The 13,409-nt window shown below is 50.7% G+C and overlaps 1 protein-coding gene across 6 annotated transcripts in view; it reads left to right on the top strand.

Annotated features, from left to right (window-relative positions):
- Positions 1-13,409, top strand: part of TNK2 (tyrosine kinase non receptor 2) — a 99,061-nt gene that overhangs the window by 72,956 nt on the left and 12,696 nt on the right. For all 6 annotated transcript variants that reach the window (XM_053387326.1, XM_053387325.1, XM_053387327.1 and 3 more), the window contains 2 exons: positions 8,252-8,446; positions 13,090-13,181. In XM_053387326.1, coding sequence (XP_053243301.1) covers positions 8,252-8,446; positions 13,090-13,181 — 287 coding nt within the window. The remainder of the gene's footprint in view (positions 1-8,251; positions 8,447-13,089; positions 13,182-13,409) is intronic.

Below are 13,409 nucleotides of genomic sequence, written 5' to 3'. Positions count from 1 at the left end.
GCCCCCTCTGCCAGGAACCCCAGTTTTGAGCCTATTCGGAACTGGTGGGAGCCGCGCAGGTGCAGAGATGAGCAGGAGGCGCACAAGAGTCCTGGTGATTAATCTGCCCGGTGTATCAGTTCTCGATTATATAATGTGCTTCGGGTCATTGTCTGCCTGACGTGTCTCAATCTGGCTGTGCTCTTAACTTCTCTTGTTCCCTCTTGTCTCAAGCACTTATTGTTGTTGTTGCAGTTTCTAATTAATCAAATGCGCTTCCTGCCCTGCCTTCCAAGGAACTCAGGGTGCCCCCCCTTTCCCAGTCATATCACCTGTACAGTTTAATGCAGAAGCAGGGAGCCTTTCGCCCTTCAGGTGCTTCTACTTGCAGCTCCCATCAACACCTGCCAGCAGGTACGATGGGCACTGAGACATAGCTGTCAACCGTCCCTTATTTGGCGGGAAAGTCCCTTATCCCAGTGCTGTGTCCCGCTGCTGTCCCTTATTGATGATGTCCCTTAAATTTCCCGGGTTTCAAAGGAAGCAGCTCCTCTCCCTCCTTCCCTGCCGGCCAGGGAGGAGGGAGGCTCCAACTGTGTTGCTTGGCTGCATTGCTCACCCAATAAGGAGTCTAAAAACGACTGGGGGGGGGTGGAGCTTGCATGCCTTGTGCCGATCAAATCGGCCGCATTGCTTGGGAACTCGCTTTTGCTCAGCGCTTCCCAGCGGAGAGGTGACGGTGGTTTTCCGTGCTGCATCCCCTTTGCTGGGTTATTGCGCTGTGGGAACCACCGCTTGAGGCTTCGTTTGGCTGCTGGCTGGGCTTTCTGCCTTTGGCTCGGAGGGGCTCAGAAGTTGAACATACCTGTGCCCGGAAAATCCCTTATTTTGGCTGCTGATCCCTTATTTTTGAGGCTGCTGGTCCCTTATTTTCAAATCTGTAAGTTGACAGCTATGCACTGAGATCCTGCAACACCTGGACAAGCAGGTCCTCCCCTCCCGTTTTTGTGGCAGACCCCATTGCCCTGCCTGCCGAATTCGTCCCTTTTTTGTGGGAGTGACCATAGCTCAGCCGCAGAGCACCTGCTTTGCATGCAGAAGGTCAAACACTGACACCGTTTCCAGGTAGAGCTGGGAGAGGCTCGCTGCCTGAAATCCTGGGAACCGCTGCTGCCAGCCAGTGTGGGCAACACTAGGTGGACCAATGGTCCGAGTCACTGCTCACATTTAAACAAAGCCTCCATGAGGACTAGGATCTTACGTTGTTTATAGAGGAAGGACTGTCATTCAGAGGTGGGGCAGCTGCTTTTCATGGGAAGCAGAAGACTCCCTACCTGCACTCCTCGACAGCCGCTGCCAGTCAGAGCAGACAGTATTGAGGTGGATGGACCAAGGGTCTGACTCAGTATAAGGCTATTTGGCTCCGGCTATGGCTCTCTCCACTCTCTTTTCCTCCCTTGCAGCCGCGGGGAACAGGGAATGCAGAATTAGCGCCAAAGGGGGCTTTTATAAGCAATAAAATAAAGAATCCAAACCTTTCAATAGCCGCCTGGGCTCTCCAGCACCGTAAATAAAGAGGATTGCATTGCATTGGAGAGGTTGGGATTTTCCAGCTGTGGTTCCTGTGTTTCAGGGGGTCAGACTAGATGGGCTTTGGGGAGTCCCCTTCAACTCGACAGCTCCATGATTTTATGACTACTGAGCAAAGCAACAGTGCGTCTGAGCTTAGGCAGAGAGGCTTAATCAGATTCCCCAGGGGAACTGCGGCATCTTAAGAGGAGAACAGATAAAGACTTCGCTGTGAATTAAGTTCAGCATGCTCAATCCGGCCGTTTGTTCGCGAAAGCGTTCGCCCTCCGCCCTCTCATAAAATATCGGGGCGGCACACAGCCCAGTGGAAAACGTAGAAGCCCTTTAAAAAGGCAGCACAGAACCGTGTTGGATTGGGGCGACTCTCAGGGTTGCTCCGAGTTCGGCTGCTCTCGGTTCACGCTCGTGCGCTCAAAGCCACCCATGCAGAGCAAACTCCCGGTGACTAAGCGCTGCAGGTGACTTTGCACACTTTTCAGGGACCCCTCCTCTGTGGGCATGAGTCACCCTCAGTAGCAACGTGACTGCAGTGCTTATAAGCTAACTTCCTCCATGGCAGATTTCCCCCTCGCATAGAAAGGTTTTGAGCATATGATCTAGTTTTAAAACTCTGCCTAATCTCTTGACATAATTGCCAATGGACCGGACTTGGTTGGTTGTTAGATATATATCCGAGGAGCTCAGGGTGGGGGCTGTATGGATCTATCCCTGCACCACCAACGTCCAGCTTTAGCCTCACAGCAACCCTGTGAGGTAGGTGATAATAATAATAATAATAATAATAATAATAATAATAATAATAATAATAATATATTTATACCCTGCCCTCCCTAGCCAAGACCGGGCTCAGGGCAGCTAAGACCAGGTATAAGAACAATTGATTGAAATACAACTTAAAAACAAGATTAAAATACAACATTAAAATGCAGCCTCATTTCAGTAGAAACTCAAATCAAAAACTTTGGTTAGGCTGAGAGAGGCATTGAGCTTCCTGGCCAAGTGGTGATTTGAACCTGCTGGGTTCCAGCTCAGTATTCCAACCACTAAACCAAACTGGAGACGAATGGGGTTTCTCAAAAGAAGGAAAGAAACCAGACTCAATATTTATTCTAGAAATAGTTGTGTCATAGCTCATGGGAACTTATGGGAGCTGTTCAAGAGCTCGGGTGTGCAGAAGAAGTTCCCTAGCGGGCAGAAGACCATAATACGAGCCCTGAAGCAGCAGGATCAGGCCAAAGAAGAGGCCAGGATCCTGTTCCCACAGTGGCCCAATTCTCCTAAAAAACACGAGAAGCCTAGATAGAGTGCTTCTGGACCTGGAGGTTCCATAAGAACGTCAGAAGAGCATCCTGCCCCAATGGGAAGCCGTCCAAGTTGGTGGCCGTTGTGGCAGGGAGTTCCACAGGTTAACACGGCCGCGCTGTGCTTTTGCTGCAGCCGGAACTCCGAGCAGGTGCTCTCTGGCTGCTAAGAGTGCATGCTGGAGGACGGCTGTCTCCTGAAGTTACCTAGTGAGTCACCGGCTTGCAATCAGGCCTGGCTCACCCCCTTTCCTGTTTACCTTCTCGATGAGTCGTCTTTCTGTGCCAACTTATTACTCAGCGTGGAGAACGGGAGGGCGGCAGCGAGAGGCAGGGCCGGCCCCTCCTCCCTTGTGAACACAGAGCAGCTCAGTTCTGGGTTAACAGTCTCACACTCGGGGCAACGAGGAACAGAGCAAAGGTTTCCCAATCGCCGAGAGGCTGCTTAATCAGGCTGGATTTCGTGGCACGCCGAAAGCAAAACATAAGACTCTATGGCTGTGCACACTCCATATAGTTAAAGGACCCCTGACCATTAGGTTCAGTCGTGGCTGACTCTGGGGTTGCGGCGCTCATCTCGCTTTATTGGCCGAGGGAGCCGGCGTACAGCTTCTGGGTCATGTGGCCAGCATGACTAAGCCGCTTCTGGCGAACCAGAGCAGCACACAGAAACCCTGTTCACCTTCCTGCCAGAGCGGTACCTATTTATCTACTTGCACTTTGACGTGCTTTCGAACTGCTAGGTTGGCAGGAGCAGGGACCGAGCAATGGGAGCTCACCCCGTCGCAGGGATTCAAACCGCTGACCTTCTGATCAGCAAGTCCTAGGCTCTGTGGTTTAGAGCACGCTTAAAGCACCTGGAGAAAAATCCTGGAAACTGTAGTTTATCCTCTCTCAAAGCGACAATTCCCCAAACCGTTGCCAAACTACAGTTCGCAGGATTCTTTGGGTTTCGAATCACTGCAAGCTTCTTCAGTGGGGAAGTTTCCAATGTATTTCGAACTTTAAAGCAGCTGCTGATATTTTCCCTGTCCCATCAGTCAATTAAGAATGCATATTTCCATAGTACAGTCGTACCTTGGTTCTGGAATGCCTTGCGACTCAGAACGTTTTGGCTCCCGAACGCCGCAAACCCAGAAGTGAGTGTTTCGGTTTACGAACATTTTTCAGAAGCCAAATTTACGACGCGGCTTCCGATTGCCTGCAGGAAGCTCCTGCAGCCAATCAGAAGCTGCGCCTTGGAAGTCTAACGTTTTCGGAAGTTGAACAGATTCCCGGAACGGATTCCATTCAAGAACCAAGGTACGACTGTAGTTGATTTCTGATTCTAACATTGTTCTTTTTTGTCGTATATAGTTTCATGTATAACTGTTGTAAACAGCTCTGTGGTTGTTGTTTTTAAATGAACACCAATATATAAATATTTTTGCAATTAAAAAAATAAACTACTTGGTGAGAGCAATGAGGTAAATAGAATCGTAGAATTTTAGAGTTTAAAGGGACTTTGAGGGTCATCTAGTCCAACCCCTGCAGTGCAGCAAACTTTCGCCCAACATGGGTCTTGAACCCAAACCCTCTACCAAGTGGGATGTGGGTGGCGCTGTGGGTTAAACCACAGAGCCTAGGACTTGCTGATCAGAAGGTCAGCGGTTCAAATCCGCGCGACGGGGTGAGCTCCCGTTGCTCGGTCCCTGCTCCTGCCAACCTAGCAGTTCGAAAGCACGTCAAAGTGCAAGTAGATAAATAGGTACCGCTCCGGCGGGAAGGTAAACGGCGTTTCCTTGCGCTGCTCTGGTTCGCCAGAAGCGGCTTAGTCATGCTGGCCACATGACCCGGAAGCTGTACGCCGGCTCCCTCGGCCAATAAAGCGAGATGAGTGCTGCAACCCCAGAGTCGGTCACGACTGGACCTAATGGTCAGGGGTCCCTTTACCTTTACCTTTACTCTACCAACTGAGCTGTTCCATCTCATGGCAGAGGGATTATCCCAGTATCTTGAACAGCTTGGCTCTCATACTTTTACCAAAACTTTGTTCATCTGTTCCTGAGGTGAGTCTGCCATAATAATATATCATTTAAAATTTGGGAGTGGGTCTGGGAAGCTACAACCCTTAGCAGAATACATTTCATTGCTTTGCCATTCAAGTCCTGTAAGAAACAGAAAAGAGGAGCGTTGTTTGATTTTCACGTTGGCTGCAGCTAGTTTGCGAAATGTGACTTGCCTGGTCTGTTCACCCTGCCGTGGTATAATGTTGGGTGTATCCTGTGTTTGGAGCTCCTGGTGCTTTCTGGTTTCTGACTTTTCTCGCTTTCTGTATGTTCTACATAGCTTAGTAAAAAAAATATTATATATATATGGTGAGAAAAGGGCTTGAAAAGTGGGGGGAAGAGCCTGCTTTCAGAATATTCAGCGTCAGCTGACAGAAATCATGGAAAGTGCGCGTCCCGCTTGCGCTGATTCCCTTGTTCCTGCCCATTCTGGAACTTTTCCCTCGGAAGCACCAGGAAATTCCACCGTGAAAAGCAGCCGGTGTCACAGGGTTGCAAACCGTAAATTTCTTACTGGAATGGTGACTCAGTGAATGGCTTTTTTCTCGGACTGTTTGGCTGGTTGCCACTCCTGGTTTGAGTCAGGGAGGAATTCCCCCCTGTTCCCCAGCCAGGTGGGGAAGCGATGCAAGTCGCTCAGCGCTGGAGCATCTGTTTGGGTGCAGAAACCCCAGGTTTGCAGCATCTCTGGGGAGGGCTGGGAAAGGCTCCCTGGAGGGCTGCTGCCAGCCAGAGTTTGAAGGATCAGCTGCCTATATTCCTAAGGTCATGTTGCCTAGTGACTTGGTGCATTGTCCCTCTGTAATGTGTGGCTTGGCTTGCTTGCTCGAGCTTTTGCCCTGTAAGCCCCCCTTGAGATTGCCTTTCTTTGCGCCGTGGATAAGCTTTCCTCCCTCTCTCCTAACACTAGAACTCGTGAGCGAAGCTGAATGTTGGAAGATTCAGGACAGGAAGCTCACAGTTAAACTATGGAACCCCCTGCCACAAGGGTCAGAGGTAGCCACTGTCAGCATCGCCCTTGAGCCAGTGCCACCGACTGGACTCATCCACTTCAGCCCGACTGGGCCAGGCGAGCTGGGGTAGCACTTCCAGAGACCACCTTCTGCACAGGAACAGGTCTAAGTGCTGTGGACTCACAACTCAGAGCTGTGAGCACCAGATTCACTCCCAGAGACAGTCGTTGCACAGCAGAGTACAGCAGAGCATAAACCACTCGGAGAACAGCTCTGTCGAATAACTAGTTTTATTCTATCTACAACTATCATACAAACTATATACAGAGCTAAATGGAGAAGCTGAACTGCACTGAGTGTCTGCAGCTGCTCTTAGCAGCAACCTTATCTATACAGAGATAACACACTCTCTCTCTAACACTCAGTCTCTCTCTTTGCTGTGAGGCTGGAGCGGAATAAGTAGTGAGCAGAAACCGTCCCCCTCCTCTCTGGAGAATCAGCAGAGAACATCAGCAGATTCTTGGAATGGGAGGGGTGAAATCTCCTCAGCCACCAGCTTGGGTGGCAATAATAATAATAATAATAATAATAATAATAATAATAATAATAATTTATTATTTATACCCCGCCCATCTGGCTGGGCTTCCCCAGCCACTCTGGGCGCCTTCCAAAAAAATATTAAAATACTGTAATACATCAAACATTAAAAGCTTCCCTAAACAGGGCTGCCTTCAGATGTCTTCTAAAAGTCTGGTAGTTGTTGTTCTCTTTGACATCTGGTGGGAGGGCGTTCCACAGGGCAGGTGCCACCACCAAGAAGGCCCTCTGCCTGGTTCCCTGTAACTTGGCTTCTCGCAGTGAGGGAACCACCAGAAGGCCCTCAGAGGTGGACCTCAGTGTCTGAGCAGAATGATGGGGATGGAGACTCTCCTTCAGATATACTGGACTGAGACCGTTTAGGGCTTTAAAGGTCAGCGCCAACACTTTGAATTGTGCTCGGAAACATACTGGGAGCCAATGTAGGTCTTTCAAGACCGGTGTTCTATGGTCTCGGCGGCCGCTCCCAGTCACCAGTCTAGCTGCTGCATTCTGGATTAGTTGTAGTTTCCGGGTCACCTTCAAAGGAAGCCCCACGTAGAGCGCATTGCAGTAGTCCAAGCGAGAGATAACCAGAGCATGCACCACTCTGGCGAGACAGTCTGCAGGCAGATAGGGTCTCATCCTGCGTACCAGATGGAGCTGGTAAACAGCTGCCCTGGACACAGAATTGACCTGCGCCTCCATGGACAGCTGTGAGTCCAAAATGACTCCCAGGCTGCGCACCTGGTCCTTCAGGGGCACAGTTGCCCCATTCAGGACCAGGGTGGGTATTGGACATCTGCAGCAGCTGGGATTGGGTCATAGGATCATAGAGTTGGAAGGGCCTTCTCGGTAGTGGCACCCGCCCTGTGGAACACCCTCCCATCAGATGTCAAGGAAATCAACAACTATCTGACTTTTAGAAGACATCAAAAGGCAACCCTGTATCAGGAAGTTTTTAATGTCTAATGTACAATTTTTTACGTGCTGTAAACCGTCCAGAGTGGCTGGGGAAACCCAGCCAGATGGACAGGGTATAAATAATAAAATTATTATTATTATTAATAATAATAATAATTAAAAGCCCTATACGGCCTAGGACCCTCGTACCTACGAGACCACCTCTCCTGGTATGTCCCACAAAGGACCTTACGGTCTTCAAACAAAAACATCTTGGAGGTCCCAGGCCACAGGGAGGTTAGGCTGGCCTCAACCAGAGCCAGGGCTTTTTCGGCTGTGGCCCCGATCTGATGGATCGCTCTGTCCCAAGAGACTAGGGCCATGCGGGACTTGACATCTTTCCGCAGGGCCTGCAAGACGGAGCTGTTCCACCAGGCCTTTGGCCAAGGCACAGTCTGACCCTCTCCTTCTGTAATCCTCATAGAACTCTAGCCCAATGGTTGCCATTAATTTGACTCTGAATTGATTTTAGAATGTATTTTAATTAACTGATTGTGGTTTTTATGTAAACTGTGTTACTGTTGCTGTTGTTAGCCGCTCTGAGCCCGGCTTCAGCTGGGGAGGGCGGGATATAAATAAATAAAAATTATTATTATTATTTTATTAACTATCTAGTCCAACTACCTGCAATGCAGTAATTTAAGCAGAGGTTGCCTACCCAACCTCTACTTAAAAACCTCCAAGGAAGAAGAGTCCACCACCTCTGTTCCTCTGTCAAACAGCTCTTCCCGTCAGAAAGTTCTTCCTGATGTTGAGTCGGAATCTCCTTTCTATGATTCCCCATCCTATAATGTACAGGTGACCTGCTTTCCTCCTAACCTGTCCCACTTTTGTTCCGCAGGGCTGAGAATTACTGGTGGCGGGGTCAGAACAAACGGACCCTGAAGGTGGGCCAGTTCCCGCGCAACACGGTGACCTCGGTGGCAGGGCTGTCCGCCCACGACATCAGCCAGCCCCTCAAAAACAGCTTCATCCACACGGGCCATGGAGACACCAACCCACAACAGTGCTGGGGCTTCCCCGATAAGATTGACGAGTAAGAACTTTTGCTCTTTTCTCTTTCCGCCCAGTTTCCTTCCCCGCAGCTGTTTGGGGGATTCCCGGAAGGACCGGCCGTGGCCTCGTGGCTGTGGGGGATATGGCTGCCCCGTGAACTAATGCCAGTCTTGGGGGCTCCTCTGGAAAAGCATACAGTTGCCCACTCACAGCCGCTGGCCAAGGCTACCTGGCTTCTGTGCCAGTGGCCCAAGTCCCCTTTGGGTCAAGAAATGGCCTGGGGAGCTGTTTCAAGGCAAGAGAGGGGCCTGTTATGGGCCTGATTAAGGCAGTTGGGGGGCTGCCCCACCAGGCTCTGTCTGCCCTCACCCTTGCACCTTGGTGGCTTCTGTCTTGCGTCCAGTCCAGAGGGTACCCAGACTGTCTGCTTGCTCCTCCTCAGTCTCTGCGGGGAGGGGGAGGGGAGCAAAACTAGACTGGCTTGGCTGACCCTGTTGTTGGCTCTCTGGCGCCACCTGCTGCCAGGCTCCCAGCCTTCCACCCTACCAGTCCCAAAGGACACTGTTTGCCACCGCTGGCAATGGAGCTTTCGGCTCAGGTGCACTCCTTCAGGGGCTTGGTTCCTGCGAGCCACGTGGCGTGCAAGGACCAGGCCGTGGCCACAGCCCAAGCACTGCTCCCGTGGCAGCCATGCGCTGGTTGTGGATGAGTGGCACAGACCTTGTGGGACAGAAATTTGCAGCTGCATCAACTCATATTTGGTCCGCACGCTCCCTCTCTGTAGGATTGTCGTCTTTCCAATGCAGATGTGCTCCAAATTTTGCCCACACTGTAAGGACGCCTTGCATTTTAAATCTTCAGAATGGCAATCCCGTGAGACCTGAATCCTAAATGTCAGTCCATTTTTTTAAAAAAAGAATTGTTTGTCCCTACTAAAGATTCTGCGGCCTGAATGATACTCCCTCCCCCTAGACCAGCGGTTCTCAACCTGTGGGTCCCCAGATGTTGTCGGACTACAACTCCCATCATCCCTGAGCTCTGGCCTTGCTAGCTAGGGGTGATGGGAGTTGTAGTTCAACAACATCTGGGGACCCTCAGGTTGAGAAAGGCAAACAACAACAACCGTACCCCCCCCAAAAAAATGTGTTTCTAGGTTCTCACATCCCCCCGCCCCTGAATTTAGATTTTGGCAATTTTATCGCCAGGAAATCCAGAACTTTACATCATTTCAGAATGTTCAGATTCCAGTTTGACATCTGAAAATCATGCTTGTTTGAACCCTGAGCCCCTCCGATGGGTCACAAGCACCATTGCCATGGGCTCTGCAGAAGTTGGGGGCCTGTGGGTTTTTGCTATGCGGCTTGTTCCTTTCAACAGTGTGACGCAGCAGCAAGAAAAAGCTAATGTTATTCTAGGCTGCATCAAGAGAAGTCTAGTGTCCAGATCAAGGGAAGCAATAGTCCCACTCTATTCTGCCTTGGTCAGACCACATCTGGAGTCCTGTGTCCAGTTCTGGCCACCACAATTTAAGAAGGATGTTGACAAGCTGGAAGGTGTGCAGAGGAGGGCGACCAAGATGATCAAGGGTCTGGAAACCAAGCCTTATGAGGGCATTGGGTATGTTTAGCCTGGAGAAGGCTGAGATGTGATACGACAGTCATCTTCAAATATCACATGGAAGGTGGAACAAGCTTGTCTTCTCCTGCTCTGGAGGGTAGGACCCGAACCACTGGCTTCAAGCTACAAGAAAGGAGGTTTTGACTAAACATCAGGAAGAACTTTCTGACCGACCTGAGAATATACTATGACGCTGCATGTTTTAGGTGGATCAGAGACTGGATTACATTAGATAATAATGACATTCTAGACATGGAGGGATGGAGCGACAGATACGGCTGGCATGCCCACTCTACAATTCTGTGACTCTAAGCCATGAGTGTTGTGAGTTTGGCTTGGCATCGCCCTCTCTTAACCAACCGTCTGCCCTTAACCAAGGCAGGCAGCAGGCTTGTGTTGTGCCCGCTGCCAAGCCTCACACTTTGGGCTGGCATCTTTCCCGTGCATGAGCCTCCAGGTCCTTCCTGCAGCTCAGAGGCAAAGGATGGTAGGTCAGATCAGAAAGCGCACCTGCAAAACCCTGCCGTGCCCCATATTTACGGGTTGCACCCTCTCTTTCCGAGGAACCGTCTCTGAGCTTCGCGTCTGTGTTTCGTCATCTCTTGTGTGGGCGGCAGATGTAGCAGCGCGTTCAGGTTGTGCCAAGCCCGAGATGTTCCCATTGCAGCCGGCAAGGTGTACCAACACTGCCCTTGCCCTCTGCTGTGCCAGCCACACCTTGCCTGGCCTTCCCTGCTCCCCACGGCGCTGGTTGGATCGAAACTGGGGTGCCCGGCAACACCCAAAGCTTGGGCTGGGCTTAGCAGGACGACCCGTGGGGCAGGGCGGAGCAGGGTTTTTTAAGTGTCCCGGAACAAACTTGGGTTTAAGTGCAGCAGATTCAAACCGCCGCCCCCAGGTAGCTGTTCTTTTATTGGCCTGGCAGAAAACTTTGCTTTTCGCCCCCTGGGCCAATTGTTTGAATTTCCCTCTAGGAAGGCTGCTGCTATGGACATCACAAGGAGATCTGTAAGCCTTCTGTCCTGGGCTGGCTCAATGTAGGGGAGCAGTGGGAGGCACCAGCAAGGGAACCCCCAAGGGAAGAAGGCTCGGAGCCCGGGGATTGGCGGCAGGATGACGACAAGCGGTCAGAGGGTAAAGAAGGAGCAGGCTGGGAGATGTCAGGAGCAGGAGAGTCAACAGTGTTTAGTGAGCAGGAAGAGGCGTTGGCAGAGGGCAGTGCAGACTCAGAGGCAGGAGAAGAGGGAGACAGAGTGGAGACAGGCTGCTGAAGAATCCAGGGAGTCTCTCCCTCCTGATGCGACAAGCTCCCCTCCCTGCTGGTCTCCCTGGAGAAATGAAATGGGCAGAGCAGTGGGTGTTTCTGGAGAGGAGTCCTAATGGGCACTGAGAAGGTGGGCACCTTCAGTCCTTGCAATTGCTTCACCAGGTTCTCCTGGAAAGAGTTGCTGAGACATGAGCTGTGATTTGTTTCCTAGAATAAAGATTTAGCTGACTTATTGTTTTGGCTGCTGACTTGCACCTGACGCCAGCCCTGGTGGCTTTGGGGGCACAGACCACCTTGCAGTTGTGTATTCCCTGCAGCTGATAATGCCTTAAGGGTTCAAAAGGGTTCAGCCACTTATTATTGAGGGGAAGTGCATGGAACAGGTCTCGATGTTTCGATTTCTGGGAATGGAGCTGAGAGATGACCTAACCTGGGGAGAAAACAGCAAAGACCTGATGACGAGAGCACAGCAGAGGGTTATATTTTCTGAGAATCCTCCGGAAAAACAATCTCTCAAAGGACCTGTTGATGGCATTTTACCATTGTAATGTGGAGAGCGTATTAACTTATGGTCTGTGTGTGTGGTTTGGGAGCTGAACGGTCAGCGAAAAAACAATGCTGTCCAGGGTTGTAAAGACTGCGGAGAGAATAATTGGGTGCCCTCTTCCCACCTTAGATCAAATCTATGCTTCCAGGTGCCATAAGAAAGCTGCAGAGATAGCGCAGGATAGTGCGCACCCCAGAAATGATCTCTTTCAGCTTCTGCCTTCTGGAAGAAGGTACAGGGTTATAAAGACTAGGACTAGCCGCCTGAGAAACAGTTTCTATCCAAATGCGGTTTTGGTTTTAAACGCAGTGTAAGGTAGTCTCTATGGGAGTATATTGTATTTAATTATGGGGTATCAGAGTTTTTAGGGGGCTAACCAGGCTGGATAGCTGGGATAGCAGGCTGGTTGGTTTTTGAATGTCTGATGTAGATTTTTTCAATTTCGTTGTTCTGTATGGGACAGTGGCAATAAAGATTATCGTATCGTAAGGGAAAGTTGTGGCAGTGAGACTGCTTTTTTATCAGCCCTGCAGCTCCCAAAGTGGGGCAGTACTGCCCCCTGGGGTGGGATTACCTAGGAGGTGTAAATGACCATCAGACTGTAAGAAACTGGTATCCCTGGCTCAGGTTTGTCAGTTTTGCTGATTTAATTCAACTAAATGGCTTTAGCTGGGTTTTGAATGAATGTGCAGCTAATTGTTACTGTTTGGAATTTCGATGTGTTGGTATCTTCCGTAGTGGGTCCTGTAAACTGCTATTCTGAATAATGTGTTTCATAGGGTAGGGGGCCCTGGAGATGTGTTTATGGAACGAACAGGTCAGTGGCTCTAAAAAGGTCAGGTAAAGGAAAAGGGACCCCTGACCTTTAGGTCCAGTCGTGACCGACTCTGGGGTTGCGGCACTCATCTCGCTTTACTGGCCGAGGGAGCCGGCGTACAGCTTCCGGGTCATGCGCCCAGCATGACTAAGCCGCTTCTGGCGAACCAGAGCAGCGCACAGAAACGCCATTTACCTTCCCGCAGGAGTGGTACCTATTGATCTACTTGCACTTTTACATGCTTTCGAACTGCTAGGTGGGCAGGAGCAGGGACCGAAAAACGGGAGCTCACCCTGTCGTGGGGATTCGAACCACTGACCTTCTGATCGGCAAGTCCTAGGCTCTGTGGTTTAGACCACAGCGCCACCCACGTCCCTTAAAAAGCTCAGGAGCCGCTGGTTTATATGTTTTTCTCCTTTCTGCCCTTCTCTGCAGTTTGTACCTGGGCAACCCTATGGACCCTCCCGATGTCCTAGGAGTCGACTTGAACGCAGCCAGGCCCACACAGCTCCCTGGAAGAGCGAAAAGTAAGGAGGTCCCTGTGCCCCCCAAACCCAATCCCTTACCTATTCCAACCCCCCCCCCCCAACTCCTCTTGCCAGTGCTAGATCCTGTCCCGCTCAGCCTGAGCCTGCCATAGCAGCAGATATGGATTTGGATGAATGCACCGTAACTCGGAAGAACTACAAGACCCAGCATGCTTGTCTGTGTCATCGCTCCCTGCACTGCATGCTGGGTGTTGTAGTCTGTGTGGG

The sequence above is a fragment of the Podarcis raffonei genome, chromosome 5, assembly GCF_027172205.1.
Source record: "Podarcis raffonei isolate rPodRaf1 chromosome 5, rPodRaf1.pri, whole genome shotgun sequence".
In the NCBI taxonomy this organism is placed as follows: Eukaryota; Metazoa; Chordata; class Lepidosauria; order Squamata; family Lacertidae; genus Podarcis; species Podarcis raffonei.
This window is presented reverse-complemented; position numbering and strand designations above follow the sequence as displayed.